At 38.4% G+C, this 20,046-nt stretch overlaps 1 protein-coding gene across 1 annotated transcript in view; it reads left to right on the top strand.

Annotated features, from left to right (window-relative positions):
* COL21A1 (collagen type XXI alpha 1 chain) overlaps nt 1-20,046 on the top strand; it is a 251,131-nt gene that overhangs the window by 56,202 nt on the left and 174,883 nt on the right. The window contains exon 2 of the mRNA XM_055571783.1: nt 18,883-18,993. Within this exon, the coding sequence (XP_055427758.1) occupies nt 18,906-18,993 (88 nt within the window). The 5' untranslated portion in view covers nt 18,883-18,905. The remainder of the gene's footprint in view (nt 1-18,882; nt 18,994-20,046) is intronic.

The following is a 20,046-nucleotide window of genomic DNA, read 5'->3' as shown; positions in this document are numbered from 1 at the left end:
AAAGCAGAGACCCAAAGCAATCTATAGATTCAATGCAATCCTTATCAAGCTACCAATGGTATTTTTCACAGAACTAGAACAAATAATTTCACAATTTGTATGGAAATACAAAAAACCTCGAATAGCCAAAGCAATCTTGAGAAAGAAGAATGGAACTGGAGGAATCAACCTGCCTGACTTCAGGCTATACTACAAAGCTACAGTCATCAAGACAGTATGGTACCGGCACAAAGACTGACATATAGGTTAATGGAACAAAATAGAAAGCCCAAAATAGATAAATCCACGCACCTATGGACACCTTATCTTTGACAAAGGAGGTAAGAATATACCATGGAGAAAAGAAAATCTCTTTAACAAGAGGTGCTGGGAAAACTGGTCAACCACTTGGGAAAGAATGAAACTAGGACACTTTCTAACACCATACACAAAAATAAACTCAAAATGGATTAAAGATCTAAATGCAAGACCAGAAACTATAAAACTCCTAGTTTTATAGGAAACATAGGCAAAATACTATCTGACATAAATCACAGCAGAATCCTCTATGACCCACCACCCAGAGTAATGGAAATAAAAGCAAAAATAAACAAATGGGACCTAATTAAACTTAAAAGCTTTTGCATAACAAAGGAAACTATAAGGAAGGTGAAAGGACAGCCTTCAGAATGGGAGAAAATAATAGCAAACAAAGCAACTGACAAAGAATTAATCTCAAAAATATACAAGCAACTCCTGCAGCTCAATTCCAGAAAAATAGATGACCCAGTCAAAAAATGGGCCAAAGAACTAAACATGCATTTCTCCAAAGAAGACATACAGATGGCTAACAAACACATGAAAAGATGCTCAACATCACTCATTATCAGAGAAATGCAAATCAAAACCACAATGAGCTTCCATCTCACGCCAGTCAGAATGGCTGCTATCCAAAAGTCTACAAACAATAAATGCTGGAGAGGGTGTGGAGAAAAGGGAACCCTCTTACACTGTTGGTGGGAATGCAAACTAGTCCAGCCACTATGGAGAACAGTGTGGAGATTCCTTAAAAAACTGGAAATAGAACTGCCATACGACCCAGCAATCCCACTGCTAGTAATATACACCAAGGAAACCAGAATTGAAAGAGACACATGTACCCGCAATGTTCATCGCAGCACTGTGTATAATAGCCAGGACATGGAAGCAACCTAGGTGTCCATCAGCAGACAAATGGATAAGAAATCTGTGGTACATATACACAATGGAATATTACTCTGCCATTAAAAAGAATACATTTGAGTCAGTTCTAATGAGGTGGATGAAACTGGAGTGAAGTATACAGAGTGAAGTATGCCAGAAAGAAAAACACCAATACACTATAATAACGCATATATATGGAATTTAGAAAGATGGTAATGATAACCCTATATGTGAGATAGCAAAAAAGACATAGATGTATAGAACAGTCTTTTGGACTCTGTGGGAGAAGGCGAGGGTGGGATGATTTGATTGACTAGCATTGAAACATGTATATTATCATATGTGAAATGAATCGCCAGTCTAGGTTCAATGCATGAGACAGGGTTCTCGGGGGCTGGTGCACTGGGATGACCCTGAGGGATGTGATGGGAGGGAGGTGGGAGGGGAGCTCAGGATGGGGAACATGTGTGCACCCGTGGCTGATTCATGTCAATGTATGGTAAAACCACTACAATATTGTAAAGTAAGTAGCCACCAATTAAAATACATAAATTTAAAAAAAGCAGAGACAGTACTTTGCCAACAAAGGTCCATCTAGTCAAAGCTATGGTTTTTCCAGTAGTCATGTATGGATGTGAGAGTTGGACTATAGGGAAAGCTGAGTGCCAAAGAATTGATGCTTTTGAACTGTGATGTTGGAGAAGACCCTTGATGGTCTTTTGGACTGCATGGAGATCCAACCAGTCCATCCTGAAGGAAATCTGTCCTGAATATTCATTCATTGGAAGAACTGATGCTGAAGCTGAAACTCTAATACTTTGGCCACCTGATGTGAAGAACTGAGTCACTTGAAAAGACTCTGATGCTGGGAAAGATTGAAGGCAGGAAGAGAAGGGGAAAACAGAGGATGCAATGGTTAGAAGTGGCATCACTGACTCAATGGACATGAGTTTGAGTAAACTCTGGGAGTTGGTGATGGACCGGGAGGCCTGGTGTGCTGCAGTCCATGGGGTTGCAAAGAGTCAGACATGACTGAGCGACTGAACTGAACTGAACATTATATAGTATATCTAATCAACACTGCATATTTGTTTATCCACTGAAATATAGTGTCTTGGCTCTGATACTTGTTCCTTAAATATCTATAATTTTTTTTTTAAAGCAGAAATGCAGTAGTATATTATTTTGTTGTTGTTGTTTGGTCACTACGTTGCGTTCTACTCTTTTGCAACCCCATGGACTGTATTCCTCCAGGCCCCTCTGTCCATGGAATTTCCCAGGCAAGAATACTGGAGTGGGTTGTCATTTCCTTCTCCAGGGGATATTCCCAACCCAGGGATCAAACCCTCTTGTCTTGCATTGACAGGCGAATTCTTTACCAGTGAGCCACAGGGGAAGCCTCCTGGTACAATTATACTCTTCTTAAAAAAGCTCACAAAAGATACATGTAAATTGATTTTGCTGATTATTACAGATTCACAGAATTTCAAACTAGTAAATTCGTTTCTTTCTTTTTTTTTAATTTAAATTTATTTATTTTAATTGGAAGCTAATTACTTTACAATATTGTATTGGTTTTGCCATACATCAACATGAATCTGCCACGGGTGTACACGTGTTCCCCATCCTGAACCCCCCTCCCACCTCCTTCCGCATACCATCCCTCTGGGTCATCCCAGTGCACCAGCCCCAAGCAAGAACTCAAGTCCCAGAAAGCAGTCCTGGCTGTTTTTTTTCTTTCTTTCTCTCTTGCTTAAATTCTAATAATGGCGAAATCAGGCTAAATATTGTCTTCTAACACCTAGTCTAATATTTTTAAGCCACATAATGCTTTCACGCATTGATTTGTAGCAGATAGATTGTTGTTGCTGTTTAGTTGCTAAGTCGTGTCAGACTCCTTTGTGACCCCATGAATTGTAGGCCACCAGGCCCCTTTGTCCATGGGATTTCCAAGGCAAGAATACTAGAGTGGGTTGCCATTTTCTCCTTCAGGGAACTTCTTTATCAATGTGTTATTTGTTTAACAAGCCTAGAATTTTTCCTGTAATCCAAAAATAGCTCAGGGTAGGATCAATTTTTATATTTGTAGCAAAACTATAAAATCATTTATTAAGTGGTTCATATCCATTATATCATAGAAGTCTTATTTTGTGAGGGGTGGTCTGTTTCTGACTAGCAGTTAATATTAAATAATATGTCAATGGTTAACTCTCAACAGCAGTCATAGATCCATGACAATTCAAAACCAGAAGAATAATGATCTAAATGTTTAAAAATGAACCTAAGTACACAGTGCATATGAATTATATGAGACCCCAAGTTACCATAAAGTAGTTCCAGGAAACCCTCTAGTGTATCATAACTACAACTTGGGTATGAGGAATGTTAATAAAATGCTTTGCACTGATGCTTTTAGAATTAAGAATGATTTAGCAGTAATTATTCAGGTCCAACCAGGTCTCTTAAACTCTCCAGGAAATTTGAGTTGTTGCCATCCTATTCTCCAGAGTTCATTTGACCATTTCACAATTTTTGAAACTCATCAAACTTGGTTAGAAAAATCAGAAAAAGAAATATTCATAACATCATACTAAAAATTGTTGATGTGGGCATACACATTCACTGAGTTTTGATAAAAGTCTAGAGGTATTTTATTAATCAGCTGGCCTTAAATTTAAGTTTAATTTGAAAGTAGAAGTTGTGAGGAAGGGCAACTTAAAGAAGAAAAAGAAATTTGAATTTTCAGAGAATGACCCAGTGAAATAACATTTGTTTTTTTAAAAAGGGGATGATTATACTAATAACTATGTATGTCACACATCCATTCAAGCTACAACCCTCAACCCTGTCCCATCTCCATGCCACTGCTTCCAATTTAGTTAATTAGGTTAGAGTAGAAACACTGAAACCAGGTGAGAGGTGTTTTGTTTTGTTTTGTTTTCTTGCTTCCCAGGTGGCGCTAGTGGTAAAGAACCCTCCAGCCAATGCAGATGCAGTTCAATCCCTGGGTCGGGAAGATCCCCTGAGAGACAGCATGGCACCCCCCCCTCCAGTATTCTTGCCTGGAGAATCCCATGGACAGAGGAGGCTGACGGGCTACAGTGCATAGGCCGCAAAGAGTCTGACATGACTCAAGCGACTTAGCATGCATGCATGCAAATAATTCAATGCATTGTCTTCTTTCCCACGATGGCTGGGTGTTTACATTATTGTTACACATGCTCGTTGAGTATCAATCTGCTACTAGCCATACCCAGGAATTTTGTGACATATTTTTTAGTAACCTCTGGCCATTAAAAAGTTTTAAAGTAAGAAAAAGACAAAACAAATAGGGTTGGCTATTCATCTTAGAAAACATTTAGAATAGAAAATTTGTGTTTTGGATACAATTTTTTTTTAAAATTGTATCTGTTACAAATATGTTCCTCCGCTGGGTGGCTTCTACTTTTATTATATTTGTATAATCGACATTTATATTTTTATCTTCAATTACTTAAGAAGTTGAAGCAAACAAACCACCATGCTTTTATTACACCCAATGAATTTTTTTAAATGGTGTATGTCATCTAATACCCAGCCCATGTTCAGTTTTCTCTGTCTCAAAAATATGTACAGTTTGTTGTTTCAATCAGGATTCCAACAAAGTCCACAATTACATTTAATTTCTCTTTTGTTTTTATGGCACTTGTTTATTAATTGTACAAATTTTCCCTTTCACTGATTTTGGTGTCATTTAAGTCAGGATGGAATTTCTTACAATTAGGTAAATACAGAGACTTGAGTAGTTTCAGGTGTTCTTTTTTAATTGGCCCAAAATAATTCACAGATGGCCATGTGCTCCTATGATGTCATGTCTGGAGCAGCATGCATCTTATTCACTCTAATGATGCTAAATAAGGTAGGGGGTGGGTTCAGGTGCAGTCAAGTGATGCATGTGTTCTGATTTCATCGCTAACCTTTCACCCAGTCATACTGGCTGCGCTGATGTTCTTTGCCATATTATATTTATGAATATAAAGAAGGCTGAGCACTGAAGAATTGATGCTTTCAAATTGTGGTGCTGGAAAAACCTCTTGAGAGTCCCTTGGACTGCAAGGAGATAAAACCAGTCCATCCTAAAGGAAATCAACCCTGAATATTCATTGGAAAGACTGATGCTGAAGCTGAAGCTCCAATACTTTGATATGATACTCTTCATATCAGAAGAGCTGACTCACTGGAAAAGACCCTGATGCTGGGAAAGATTGAGGGCAGCAGGAAAAGGGGGTGATAGAGGCTAAGATGGTTGAATAGTATCACAGACTCAATGGGCATGAGTTTGAGCAAACTCCAGGAGACAGTGAAGGACAGGGAAGCCTGGCGCACTCCAGTCCATGGGATTGCAAAGAGTTGGACATGACTTAGTGACTGAACAACAACAACAACAACTCATTCATTAGTAGTTGCAAAATATGATTTTTCTAATTCTATTATATTCTTCTGGCATTTATTAACTGTTGCCTCATTAACTGTATTATTACTCTGAATTATTATCCATGTAGGAAAAGCAGGATGAATATTTGATTCTTTTTCTTTATTTGTGTGCTAGCAATCTCCAAAGGTGACCAATGTATGGTTTTTATTTTTATTTTTTGTATTTATCATCATGAACTCATAGGTTTAGTAAACTGTTGTACATCAATCCATTGTAGTCATTATCATTTTCAATGATCAGATGGTCTTATCTTTAGCAAATAGGAACCCCTCAGTTTAGCTTTTGGGTCATTTTGATCTAATCCTAGTCACTCTTAAGACTTTCCTTGTTTTTAGAATGACAACATTCCTCTGTCTCCGGTCCCTCAGACCTGGAATTTGCTATTCTCCCTAAAGAGCCTGATTTCTTTTAATGGGAAATGGTATGAGAAACCACATTGGGGTGCTAGAGCTGCTTACTGATGCTTTTCTTCATATCAGTTGGGCATTAGTTGCTTTCTTCTACCCATTTTCTTTTACCCTGGCTCCTCTTTTGTCTATGCCATTTATTTTCTCTTTATTATCTTGTATTGCATTTTAGCTTTACAAATGCTTACATTTTATTTTCTAAGTTGGCATACCAGGCACATCGAGGACCAGAACTCACATCGCATGCCTTGTTTTCCAGCACACTTTCTGGTGTATCATGGAAGAATTGGGAGATTAGGAAGTTGAAGTACAATTCGACCTGAATTAGAATTTCAAAATTTTATTAGCTTTCCCTTTGGAGATTGATGTCTTTGCTTTTCATATGCCTTACTGTAAAAATTGGAACTGAGTTAAGAAACAAATAAAAATTAGGCTAATATATGTTAATAAAAGAAGAATTTGAGGATAGGAAAAGGTGCTACATTTATATGCACAGCTTAAAATTACCAACAGGATCCCATGGCCTGATTTTAGTGGATTTGCTGGGACAGGCCAATAAAATACACTGTACTCCGTGTTCCTTGACTATCTTTTACTGGCCCCATTTTAAATGGTTACACAGACATATACATTATTTCATTGCTTGAATATTTAGAAGCTGCTATGGCCAGATGGGATTTTAAACTTCCCCGCCAAACTACAGTAACTCACCAAGTTACTGCCATTCACTTTTTGCTGTACAGCTCTAATGGATGCTGTGTGATATACTCTATAAGCAGATCAAGAAAGCAGTCACCCACTCTGCAGCGTGACAGCAAATTCTGCAAAGTGTAAAAATCGTAGCTTCTTGGAATCTGTTAGTTTACTGTCTATGAAATGAGGATTTATAATTACCTGTCTCCTTACAATACTAGATTTTTGTTTAGAGAAATATGATAACAAATGTCAGTTGTTTAGTTAACCATGAACTGTTTTACACAATCAAGATGGCCTTGATTAATTGCATATTTTGGGGAGCTTAATTTGACCTATGAAATTCCAGAAGATAAACTTTAGTTGTGTTGTTTTAATGATTACTCACACAAACCAACGGAGAAGGCAATGGCACCCCACTCCAGTACTCTTGCCTGGAAAATCCCATGGATGGAGGAGCCTTGTAGGCTGCAGTCCATTAGGTCTCGAAGAGTCGGACACGACTGAGCGACTTCACTTTCACTTTTAACTTTCATACATTGGAAAAGGAAATGGCAACCCACTCCAATGTTCTTGCCTGGAGAATCCCAGGGACAGGGGAGCCTGGTGGGCTACTGTCTATGGGATGGCACAGAGTCGGACATGACTGAAGCAATTTAGCAGCAGCAGCAGCAGCACACAAACCAAACTTTACATATATCCATAAACCATTCCTAATTCTTTCACTGGTTTGCCAGCATTTTGCCATTTTCAATTCTATCTGTCCCAGTCGATACTTCTCCCACCACCTTAGTGGCTCAGATGGCAATGCAGGAGACCTGGGTTCAATTCCTAGGTTGGGAAGATCCCCTGGAGAAGGGAATGGCAAACCACTCCAGTATTCCTTCCTAGAGAATTCCATGGGCAAGGGAGCCTGGCCAGCAACAGTTCATGGGGTCTCAAAGAGTTGGACACAACAGAGCGACTAACACTTTCCTACCCTCTTAGGGCTTTCCAGGTGGTGCTAGTGGTAAAGAACCCACCTGCCAATGCAGGAGACATGAGACATGGGTTCGATCCCTAGAGGAGGGCATGGCAACCTAGTCCAGTATTCTTGCTTGGAGAATCCCATGGACAGAGGAGGCTGATAGCCTATAGTCCATAGGATCACAAAAAGTTGGATATTACTGAAGTGACTTAGCATGCATGCCTACCGCCTTGATGTTAAAAATATAGAACACAATAGGGGTATATATGTGTGTGTGTGTGTGTGTGTGTGTGTGTGTGTGTGTGTGTATGTTTTTTTGTGTGTAAAAATATGGAGTCCAGAATTTCAGTTTCCCCACCTTTTCCTGTTTTACAATTTAGTTCAAAGACAGAGCATATAAATACATGCTTATAAATAAGCATGAGTGTTAGTGTCTCAAGAGGGGACTATTTTTAGTCTTCAAATTTATTTGATGGGTTTATGACCAAGCTTAGCAACCACATTTTGAGATGGCATTTTTCCCGATAGTCCCTTGTTTTCAAAGCTTTGTTGCATTCCTGGTGCTCCTCATGCGAATTCCCATGCCTCTCGGGCCACAGACCCAGTGAGACCCATTCATTACAAGGAGACAAGGAAGTTGCTCTCATTTGTATCCACTGCTCTCAGAAGTTGACTTACAAATATTTATTTTGATCTTAACAAAATATTAGTGACAGTGGCAGTGGAACGTAGTATAACATATGTGTATATGTTTTAATTGGAGTATAGTTGCTTTACAATATTGTGTAAGTTTCTGCTGTACAATGAAGTACATTAACTATATGTACACATGTCCCTTCCCTCTGGAGCCTCCCTTCCCACCCTTATCCCACCCCACTACATCGTCACAGGGCACCGAGCTGAGCTCCTGGTACTCTACAGCAGATTCCCAGCAGCTATCTGTTTCATACATGGTAATGTGTGTATGTCAACGCTGCTCTCTCAGTTCATCCTGCCCTCTCCTTCCCTGGTGTCCACAAGTCTGCTCCGTACATTTATGTCTCTCTTCCTGCCCAGCAAATAGGTTCTCTGTACCATTTTTATAACCTTAGAAAATGGAAGAGAGATGAAAAGTAAAAGAGGATAATCATCAATTGATCTCATTTCCCAAGAGTCACCTAATACTTAATGTTTAGAGATCTCTTTGATATTGAAAGGGGGGTGCTCTACACAATGGGAAGACCTCGCCATGGTGCACAGGAGCTGCCTACCCTCCGTGGATTCACTGTGCATCCAGGGGGAAAGGTTCTCAATATAATACACCCTCCGTGGATTCACTGTGCATCCAGGGGGAACAGTTGGCAATGAAACACACCAGCTGGGGTCCTGCTGCCTCGGTACAGCTCGTGCCCTTCCTCCCCTTCCTCCCTCACCTCTCCATCATTAACCTTCCATCTGTCCCTGGAACAAACAGACTTGCTCCATTCACAGAAGGAAAGCTGGTCCTCAGTTTCAGGCAGGATGGCTCCTTCAATTCCTTCAACAGTCAGCTCACAGGGCATCCTTTCAGATGCCTTCTCTGAGGTCCCTGTTGAAAGCAGCCCTTGCTCTGCTCCTGGCCAAGTTACCTTAGAGCATCTACCAGTGTCTGACATGGTCTCGCTCAATTATTTATTTAGTCTCTGGTATGTAGGCAGAGACTACTTCAGTATTCTTGCCTTGAGAACCCCGTGAACAGTATGAAAATGCAAAATGATAGGATACTGAAAGAGGAACTCCCCAGGTCAGTAGGTGCCCCATATGCTCCTGGAGATCAGTGGAGAAATAACTCCAGAAAGAATGAAGGGATGGAGCCAAAGCAAAAACAATATCCAGTTGTGGATGTGACTGATGATAGAAGCAAGGTCTGATGCTGTAAAGAGCAATATTGCATAGGAACCTGGAATGTCAGGTCCATGAATCAAGGCAAATTGGAAGTGGTCAAACATCTTCAAAGACATGGCAAGAGTGAACATTGACATTCTAGGAATCAGTGAACTAAAATGGACTGGAATGGGTGAATTTAATTCAGATGACCACTATATCTACTACTGCGTGCAGGAATCCCTCAGAAGAAATGGGGTAGCCATCATGGTCAACAAAAGAGTTCAAAATGAAGTACTTGGATGCAATCTCAAAATGACAGAATGATCTCTGTTCATTTCCAAGGCAAACCATTCAATATCACAGTAATCCAAGTGTATGCCCCAACCAGTAACGCTGAAGAAGCTGAAGTTGAATGGTTCTATGAAGACCTACAAGACCTTTTAGAACTAACACCCAAAAAAGATGTCCTTTTCATTATAGGGGACTGGAATGCAAAAGTAGGAAGTCAAGAAACACCTGGAGTAACAGGCAAATTTGGCCTTGGAATACGGAATGAAGCAGAGCAAAGGCTAATAGAGTTTTGCCAAGAAAATGCACTGGTCATAGCAAACACCCTCTTCCAACAACACAAGAGAAGACTCTATACATGGACATCACCAGATGGTCAACACCGAAATCAGATTGATTATATTCTTTGCAGCCAAAGATGGAGAAGCTCTATACAGTCAACAAAAACAAGACTGGGAGCTGACTGTGGTTCAGATCATGGACTCCTTATTGCCAAATTCAGACTGAAATTGAAGAAAGTAGGGAAAACCACTAGACCATTCAGGTATGACCTAAATCAAATCCCTTATGATTATACAGTGGAAGTGAGAAATAGATTTAAGGGCCTAGATCTGATAGATAGTGTGCCTGATGAACTATGGACTGAGGTTCGTGACATTGTAGAGGAGACAGGGATCAAGACCATCCCCATGGAAAAGAAATGCAAAAAAGCAAAATGGCTGTCTGGGGAGGCCTTACAAATAGCTGTGAAAAGAAGAGAAGTGAAAAGCAAAGGAGAAAAGGAAAGATAGAAGCATCTGAATGCAGAGTTCCAAAGAACAGCAAGAAGAGATAAGAAAGCCTTCCTCAGCGATCAATGCAAAGAACTAGAGGAAAACAACAGAATGGGAAAGACTAGAGATCTCTTCAAGAAAATTAGATACCAAGGGAACATTTCATGCAGAGATGGGCTCGATAGAGGACAGAAATGGTATGGGCCTAACAGCAACAGAAGATATTAAGAAGAAGTGGCAAGAATACACAGAACTGTACAAAAAAGATCTTCACAACCCAGATAATCATGATGGTGTGATCACTCACCTAGAGCCAGACATCCTGGAATGTGAAGTTAAGTGGGCCTTAGAAAGCATCACTACGAACAAAGCTAGTGGAGGTGATGGAATTCCAGTTGAGCTCTTTCAAATCCTGAAAGATGATGCTGTGAAAGTGCTGCACTCAGTAAGCCAGAAAATTTGGAAAACTCAGCAGTGGCCACAGGACTGGGAAAGGTCAGTTTTCATTCCAATCCCAAAGAAAGGCAATGCCAAAGAGTGCTCAAACTACTGCACAATTGCACTCATCTCACACGCTAGTAAAGTAATGCTCAAAATTCTCCAAGCCAGGCTTCAGCAATACGTGAACTGTGAACTTCCAGATGTTCAAGCTGGTTTTAGAAAAGGCAGAGGACCCAGAGACCAAATTGCCAACATCTGCTGGATCATGGAAAAAGCAAGAGAATTCCAGAAAAACATCTATTTCTGCTTTATTGACTATGCCAAAGCCTTTGACTGTGTGGATCACAATAAAGTCTTTTCCAGTGGTAATGTATGGATGTGAGAATTGGACTGTGAAGAAAGCTGAGCGCTGAAGAATTGATGCTTTTGAACTGTGGTGTTGGAGAAGACTCTTGAGAGTCCCTTGGACTGCAAGGAGATCCAACCAGTCCATTCTGAAGGAGATCAGCCCTGGGATTTCTTTGGAAGGAATGATGCTAAAGCTGAAACTCCAGTACTTTGGCCACCTCATGTGAGGAGTTGACTCATTGGAAAAGACTCTGATGCTGGGAGGGATTGGGGGCAGGAGGAGAAGGGGGCGACAGAGGATGAGATGGCTGGATGGCATCACTGACTCGATGGACGTGAGTCTGAGTGAACTTCGGGAGTTGGTGATGGACAGGGAGGCCTGGCGTGCTGCGATTCATGGGGTTGCAAAGAGTCGGACACTACTGAGTGACTGAACTGAACTGATGTAGGCACTACGAAAGCAGATTCCTTATCTAGTTTGGTCACTTCTGAATTCCCAGCAGCTGAAAGAGTATCTGTTACATAATAGGCACTTGAGAAATATTTGTTGTTGAATGAAGACTGGAAAGCATTCTGGAGTGAGTAAATCTGAGTGTAAGTTCTGAGTCTGTTGCTTATAGAGTGTGTGCAACAGGCCAGTCATGTTCTTTAAGTCAGCCTTATAATTTCCTCAACACTTCCCAAGATTAAATGGCATAGAGGTGTCTCAAGCATTTGACATTGTAAGTTTTCCTTATCACAATAATCCTATGAGGTTATAGTATACAGACCATCATCTCCATAGTTGAAAGGAAGATTACAAATCACCCGTTTCATTTCCTTTTTTTGAGCATTAGAACACTGTAAGAAGGATATTGAATTATAGTGGGTTGGGGCAGTGTTAAATCTATAATCTGGATTGCTCGGTGGATAGTTAGCCTAGTATATATTTTCCATTAGCAGGAGAGCTCAGTTTAAATTCCTACATGCTATTAAAAGTAATTTCCCCCTTTATCCTTATCCACGAAGAAGTTCTTTAAGTAACATTTTTCTAAAACAGACTTTTTCATGTTTAAGGACAATGTGTGTTCCTATGTTCCTTAGAGGCCTTCATTCATATGAATAATCTTAGGTGGCAAACCAAACGTACTGAATCAGAGTCTGCCTTTTAATGAATCTCTTATTTGTGTGCATGTTAACATTTGAAGGATGCTAAGGCTGCCTGATTACTCTTTGAGTAGTCAGTTTTGAATGTAGAGATTCTGAGTTATGCTTTCCTATTTAGGGTTGCTAACTTGCTTCTCTATAAGGGGAACGCATGCATGCATACTAAGTCTCTTCAGTCCTGTCCGACTCTTTGCATCTCCATGGACTGTAGCTCACCAGGCTCCTCTGTCCATGGAGATTCTCCAGGCAAGAATACTGGAGTGGGTTGCCATGCTCTCCTCCAGGGGTTCTTCCTGACCCAGGGATAGATAACTCACATCTGCAGTCCCTGCATTGCAGGCAGATTCTTCGCTGCTGAACCACCAGGGAAGCCCCATAGGGGAATAGAAATTGTCTTTTTTTCTTATACCAGAATTTCCAGAACTTTGGTGGACATTAGCCTGTGGGAAGCTTTTTATTTTAAGTGTTTGGCTCCTTGCCCTGCAATCTGAAGCCAATGGGTAGGGTTAAGTCATCCATATGTTTAACAAGCTCCCCCCAAAGATGGAAGAAAATGATAAAACTCAATATGCCCCAGTTTATATACTCCATGCATAAATGTATGCACATGCTAAGTCACTTCAGTCGTGTCCAACTCTTTGTGACCCTGTGGACTATAGCCCGCCAGACTTCTCTGTCCATGGGATTCTCCAGGCAAGGATACTGGAGTGGGTCGCTATGCCCTCCTCCAGGTTGCATAAGCATATGTCCAATTAAATAACTGTAAAATGTATTTGTTAAATATATGAGTTATGTTTCCATGGTGAAATAACATGGTGGTGGTATTTATTTAATTCCCTTTTTATATCATCTACATTGATGGTTGTCAACTAAAATATAAAGCAATTAGACAATTCACTTTAGCCCAAGGATTCTGAAGGAATTAAATACTACATAGACATAATGAGTATATTTTTAGTAGAGAAGCAGAATAACTTAATTTTGAGGTTTTGGGGGAAGCAAGTTAGTCAGTATTTATTAGTACACATTGTTGCCATAAAACAGTACATCTTGGTGATGACTCACCAAAATTGCTTCTTACTCAATGACATTTTTTGACCTTTATATGCTCTTTGTCGAGAGGGCCAGCCTAATTTAAAAAATGATGGTGATGATTTTGGACTCACTGTTTTTCACTGAGATATAAATTGTGTCCAACAAATTTTATAGCTTTTAAGCCTATTCCGATCTATGCACCCAAATATCATCACTGCAAATGTAGACTATTTGTAACACCCAGTGAATTAATTTGTGCTACATTCCAGTCTACTTCTCCCATCAATGGCAAGCTTTTCCTAACATTTCAGTTTTCTGTTTTGGGACTTCATATACCTGGAATCATGCTCTGTGTATTCTTCTGTGTTTGTATCCTTTCATTAAATAGAATATATTTACAATTATTCATGTTGTTGAATATACTACAAGTTTATTTTTTGTTGCTCTGTTCCATTATGTGAATAACCAACAACTTGTTTATCTACTTTCCTGTGGATGGCATTTGAGTTATTTTTAGTTTGGAACTATTATGAATAAAATTACTATAAACATTGTTAAAGTCTTTTTGTTGGCACATGTTTTCATTACTCTAGATTGTATACTTAGAGAAAGGATTGCTGGTCATAGTTTAATTTTGTAAACTGAACTTAACACTTCTCTGAAGTGGTTACATCATTTTACACTCTTACCATAAATGTATGAGTTCTACTTTTTCCACATAGACTCATAAACATTTGATATTGTCAGTTTTTTAATTTTAGCCATTTTAGTGGGTGTGAAATGATATCTTATTGTGGTTTTAACATATACTTCTTTGGTAACTAATGATAAGAACCATGTACTATGCTTGTTGGCTATTTCTATATTTTGTTAATAATTTAAAAAGTTTGTTCAAGACTTTTGCTCTTTAAAAAATTGGATTGTTTTCTGTTGTTGATTTCTAGGAGTTATATAAGTTAGTCTGTGTATGAGTCATGTTTTGTAAGTATTTTACTCTAAATATTGACTTATTTTCTTAATGGTAACTTTTAATTTTGTTGAAATCCAGTGTGAATCCACTTTTAAAACTGATAGTGGTTTCTTTGTCCTAAGAAAATTCACTTAATCCAAAGACTATGAAGCTATTCTCTTATGTTTTCTTCTAAAAAGCTTTTAATTTTAGCTTTACCTTCAGATTTATACTTCATCTAATTTTTGCATATGAAATGAGGTGGGGTCAAGATTTGATTGGGATTGTGTTGAGTCTATTGATCAATTTGAGGAGGATAAAGATGTAACCAATTCTGAGTCTTTTAATCCAGGAATATAGATTTCTCCATTTATTTGATCTTTAATTTCTTTCAACAGTGTATTGTATATTTTAGTGTAGAGATTGTTCACAATTTTCAGTAACTTTATTTCTAGGTTTATGGTGCTTTAATAGTATTTAATAGTATAGAATACTTTAATAGTATTGCATATATTATATACCTCATTGTGTTGCCTATATGTATATATATATTTAAAAAAACTATTAACCTTGTATCCTGTGACCTTGCTAAATTTACTTACTAGTTCTAGAGTTTTAGTAGGTTTCAAGTTTCTATGTAGATAATCATGTTGTCTATAAATAATTTCCATTTTAATTCTTTCTTATAGTTTTTTATACCTTTTATTTCTAATTTGGAATGTGGCACTGGCTAGGATTTCCTGTACATTTTTGAATAAAAGTGATGTGATAATATGGTCTTAATTTTTACTGACTTGGGGGAGAATGCATTTAGTCTTTTACCCCTCAATATGATCTGAGCTATAGATTTTTCATAGATGGCATTAATCAAATTGAAGAATTTTCTCCTAGTCTTTGTTTACTGAGAGTTTTATCATGAATGGGTACTAAATTTTATTAAATAACTTTGCTGTGTAAATTGAGATGTCCATGCAAATATTTTTTACTTTCTTAATGTTATAAATTACATCAGCTGAGATTTAAATTTTTAAAAAATGTATTTATTTATTTTTGACTGCCCTGGGTCTTAGTTGCAGCATGCAGAGTCTTCCTTGTGGTACACAGGTAGCCTGTGGGCTCCGGCGTGCGTGGGCTCTGTAGTTTGCGGCACTCAGGCTCTCTAGTTGAGGCAGTGGGGCTTAGGAGTTGTGGCATGCAGTCTTTGTTGCCCTGCTGCACGGGGGATCCTAGTTCCTCAACCAGACATGGAACCTGTGACCCCTGCACTAGAAGGTAGAGTCCTAACAGCTGGACCACCAGGAAAGTCCTGAGATTTAAACATTAAATGATCTTGCATCAGTGGGTTAAGCCTTACTTGGTCATGATCTTTTTCATATATTGCTAGATTTTATTTGCTAATGATTCATTCTGTATTTTTACATCCTTGCCTCATGAAGGATAATGGGCTATAGTTTTATCTTGTAATATCTTTGTCTAGTTTTCTGTTAGAGTTATGTTGGCCTTATACTAGAAGTTGAGAGTTCTCTCTTCCTCTATTTTCATTTAATTTTGCTTCATATTTATTTATTTTTAAATGTTTGGTAGAAATTACTGGTGAAAATATCTGGCACTGGAGTTTTATTTGTGGGAAAATTTTTGAATAAAAATTCAATTTATGTAATAATTTCAATTATTAGTTTCAGTAAGTTTCAGTTTCAGTAAGTAGTGGGCTTCCCTGGTGGCTCAGCTGGTAAAGAATCCACCTGCAATGCGGGAGACCTGCGTTTGATCTCTGGTTTGGAAAGGTCCCCTGGAGAAGGGAAAGGTTACCCACTCCAGTATTCTGGTCTGGAGAATTCCAGGGACTGTATTGTCCATGGGGTCACAAAGAGTTGGACATGACTGAGGGACTTTCACTTTCAGTCTTAAGACTTTGACCATTTCGTCTGTCTACTTACTATCCTTTAAAGTCTGTAGGCTCTGTCGTATCATCTCTTGTTTCAATATTGACTCAGGTAATATATGTTTTCTGTCTTATTTCTTGACTATTCTTGCTAGGATTTATAAGTATATTTATTTGTTAAAGAATTAACTCTTTACACATATTGTTTTTCAATTTTCTATTTCATTGATTATTCTTTTTTAATATTTTAGGTTTAATTTGTTGTTCTTTCTTTAGCTTATTAAGGTGGAAGCTTAGATATTGATTTTTCATTTTTCTTCTTTTCTGAAATACGCTTTTAAAGTTAAACATGCCCTCTTAGTAGTGGTTTAAATGCATCATAAATTTTTTATTTTTTTTTAAATGATCAGTTGAAATATTTTAAGATTTTCCTCTGATTTTCTTTTTAACTCATGAATTACTTAGAAGTACACTGGTTAATTTCCAAGTGTTTTGGGATTTTCTTCCCTTTTTAAAAAATTCATTAATTTAAAAAAAAAATTTAAAATTTATCTATTATTATTGATGGCTGTGCTGGGCCTTTGCTGCTGCCTGTGCTGGGCCTTCTGTAGTTGCTGCGAGAGGGACTACTCTGCACTTGTGCTCAGGCTTCTCACTGCGGGGACTTCTGTTGCAGAATGTGGTCTCTAGGGCATGTGCACTTCAGTAGCTGCACCTGTGCGCTCAGGAGTCGTCACCCACTGTCTTAGTCACGCCTCGGCACGTGGAATATTCCTGTCCCAGGGAGCGAACCTGTATCCCCTGCATTGTCAGTCAGACTCTTAACCACTAGGCCACCAGGGAAGTCCTTCTTTTTCTAATTTAACGTCATTTAGGTCAAAGAACATAATTTGTGTGGTTTCATTTCTTTGGAATTTGAGGCTTGTTTTTTTTCTCCAGCATATGGTCTGTTTGGTGACTTTCATATGTGCAACAAAAGAACGTATATTCTACTGTTGTTAGGTGGAGCATTCTTTGAATGTCCATTAGGTGAAGTTGGTTGATAATGTTTCTTAAACCCTTTGTACTCTTACCAGGCGGTGCTAGTGGTAAAGAACCCACCTGCTAATGCAGGAGACATAAGTGATGTGGGTTCAGTCTCTGTGTTGGGAAGATCCCCTGGAGGAGGGCATGGTAATACACTCCAGTACCTTGCCTGGAGAATCCCATAAACAAGGAACCTGGCAGGCTACATACAGTTCATGGGGTTGCAAAGAATCAGACACGACTGAAGAGACTTAGCATGCATGCATGTACTCTTACTAATTTTTTTTGTCTAATTCAATAATTACTGAGAAATGAAAGTTGAAATCTCACATTTTGATATGAATTTGTCATTTAAAAAAATTTCCCCCCACTTTTCTTCATGTATTCTGAGGCTTTATTATTAGATATCTACATATTTAAAATTTTATGTCTTTCTGATCATTACCCATTTTTTACCATGAAATTTTTTTCTAAAATTCTTATTGTTGTTCCTTCGTACATCATGAATTTTTTCCTCTGGTTAGTTTTAAGAATTTACTCTTAAACTTTCAACTAATTATGATGTACCTAGGTGTGACTTTGTATTTTGTTTGGGGTTTGTTTGATCTGATTGGTGGCAGGATTTGTCAATTGAAAAATTCTTGGCCGTTGTATTTAAAATTATTTCTTTATTCACTTTCTCCTTTCCATTTGAGAAGCTAATTACCTATGTGCTATTAATAAGTGAAGACCACTGGATACTGTCCCACAGAGTTCAGAAGCTCTGTTGCTTGCATGACTCACTCATCTCCCCACAACTTTGAGTTTAATTTGGTTAATTTCTATTGATTTATCTTCAAGCTTACTGATCTTCTCTTTTGATATATGCAAACTCACTGCATTAGTTCTTTTTAAATATATATTTGCATTGCAAGCATCTCATTCACATCTTTAATAGTTTGTATCCCTCTTTTGAAATTTCAAGTTTTTGCATATTGTTGTCCATCTTACTCATTAGATCCTTTAACATGTTTATCATCGTCATTTTATAAACCCTGCTTGGTGCTTCTGATACTGAGATCATTTCTTGTTGTTCAGTTCCTCAGTTGTGCCCGACTCTTTGGGACTCCATGGACTGCAGTGGGCCAGGCTTCCCTGTTCTTCAGTATCTCCCGGAGCTTGCTCAAACTCGTCTCCATTGAGTTGATGATGCCATCCAACCATCTCATCCTCTGTCATCCCCTTCTCCTCCCGCCTTCAATCTTTTCATTAATATAGTTGAAATGTGGCTATTTGGACACATAAGTTAATTCTAAGATTAGTAAAAATTAACTGGGCTTTAACTAATATTGTAGTTTCCAAATTCAAACTTATAATTGTTAGGTATTTGTCTTTATTTTTCTAATATAGTTAACTTTCTTTTTTTCCTTCTTTATTTCTTTTTTAGGAGTCCTAAAGAAAAACAGAAACATGGCTCACCATATTACATTTCTTTGGATAATTTCAGTCCTGCTTCTTCAGAATTCTGTATTAGCTGAAGATGGAGAAATAAGATCAAGTAAGAATTATTAGCATTGTCTTTTTTTTATCAACACATTGATTGGGGAAATGAAATAAAAGGAGCCCAAGTATTGGCTTTAAGGATCTTATTCTTACTGTCTTTGATGCTGTGATTGCCTGAAATAAATGAATTGCCATATTACACATTAACTGGGAGGAAAAGCTATCAGAAGTCATTTTAAGAAAATTCTATGGTAATATTAACCCACCCTTGTTCAGTCATTTATATAATCTTCATGATATGGAAATAAAGTACCTACTCACAGGATTCATTATCAGGACCATCCTGTGAACTTATCTCATAGAGATAACAAGATAATCTATGTAAATAACACAGGCATATAAATGACTCAGCCTGGTGACAGCTCAGTGTGTTGACTCTTATTCTGATTGCCTTAGGAAAGCTTGCATCGGAGAAGGAAAGCTGGGTTTTGTTTGTTTGTTGACCGCACCTTGGGGCATGTGGGATCTTAGTTCCCTGACAAGAGACTGAATCTGCTCCCCTGCAGTGGGAGGTGGAGTCTTAACCACTGCACCAGTAGGGAAGTCCCAAAGGCTGCTAATTGTAGTTCTGCTATCCAGGTCATCTTTTACAGACAGCCTAGCATACACACTGAGGAAACCAGAATTGAAAGAGACACATATACCCCAACGTTCATTGCAGCACTGTTTACAGTAACTAGGACATGGAAGCAACCTAGATGTCTGGCGGCAGATGAATGTATAAAGAAGTTGTGGTATGTATACACAATGGAATATTACTCAGCTATAAAAAAGAACCCATTTGAGTCAGTTCTAATGAAGTGGATGAAACTGGAGCCCATTATACAGAGTGAAGTAAGTCAGAAAGAGAAACACCAATACAGTATATTAACACATATATATGGAATTTAGAAAGACAGTGACAATGATCCTATATGCAAGGGCGCAAAAGAGACACAGATGTAAAGAACAGACTACTGGATTATCTGGGAGAAGGCGAGGGTGGGAAGATATGTGAGAATAGCATTGAAACATGTATATTACCATATGTAAAACAGAGGATCAGTGC

The sequence above is a fragment of the Bubalus kerabau genome, chromosome 3 (genome assembly GCF_029407905.1).
Source record: "Bubalus kerabau isolate K-KA32 ecotype Philippines breed swamp buffalo chromosome 3, PCC_UOA_SB_1v2, whole genome shotgun sequence".
In the NCBI taxonomy this organism is placed as follows: domain Eukaryota; kingdom Metazoa; phylum Chordata; class Mammalia; order Artiodactyla; family Bovidae; genus Bubalus; species Bubalus kerabau.
Note: the sequence above shows the minus strand (reverse complement) of the source record. Positions and strands in the feature narration are given on the sequence as shown.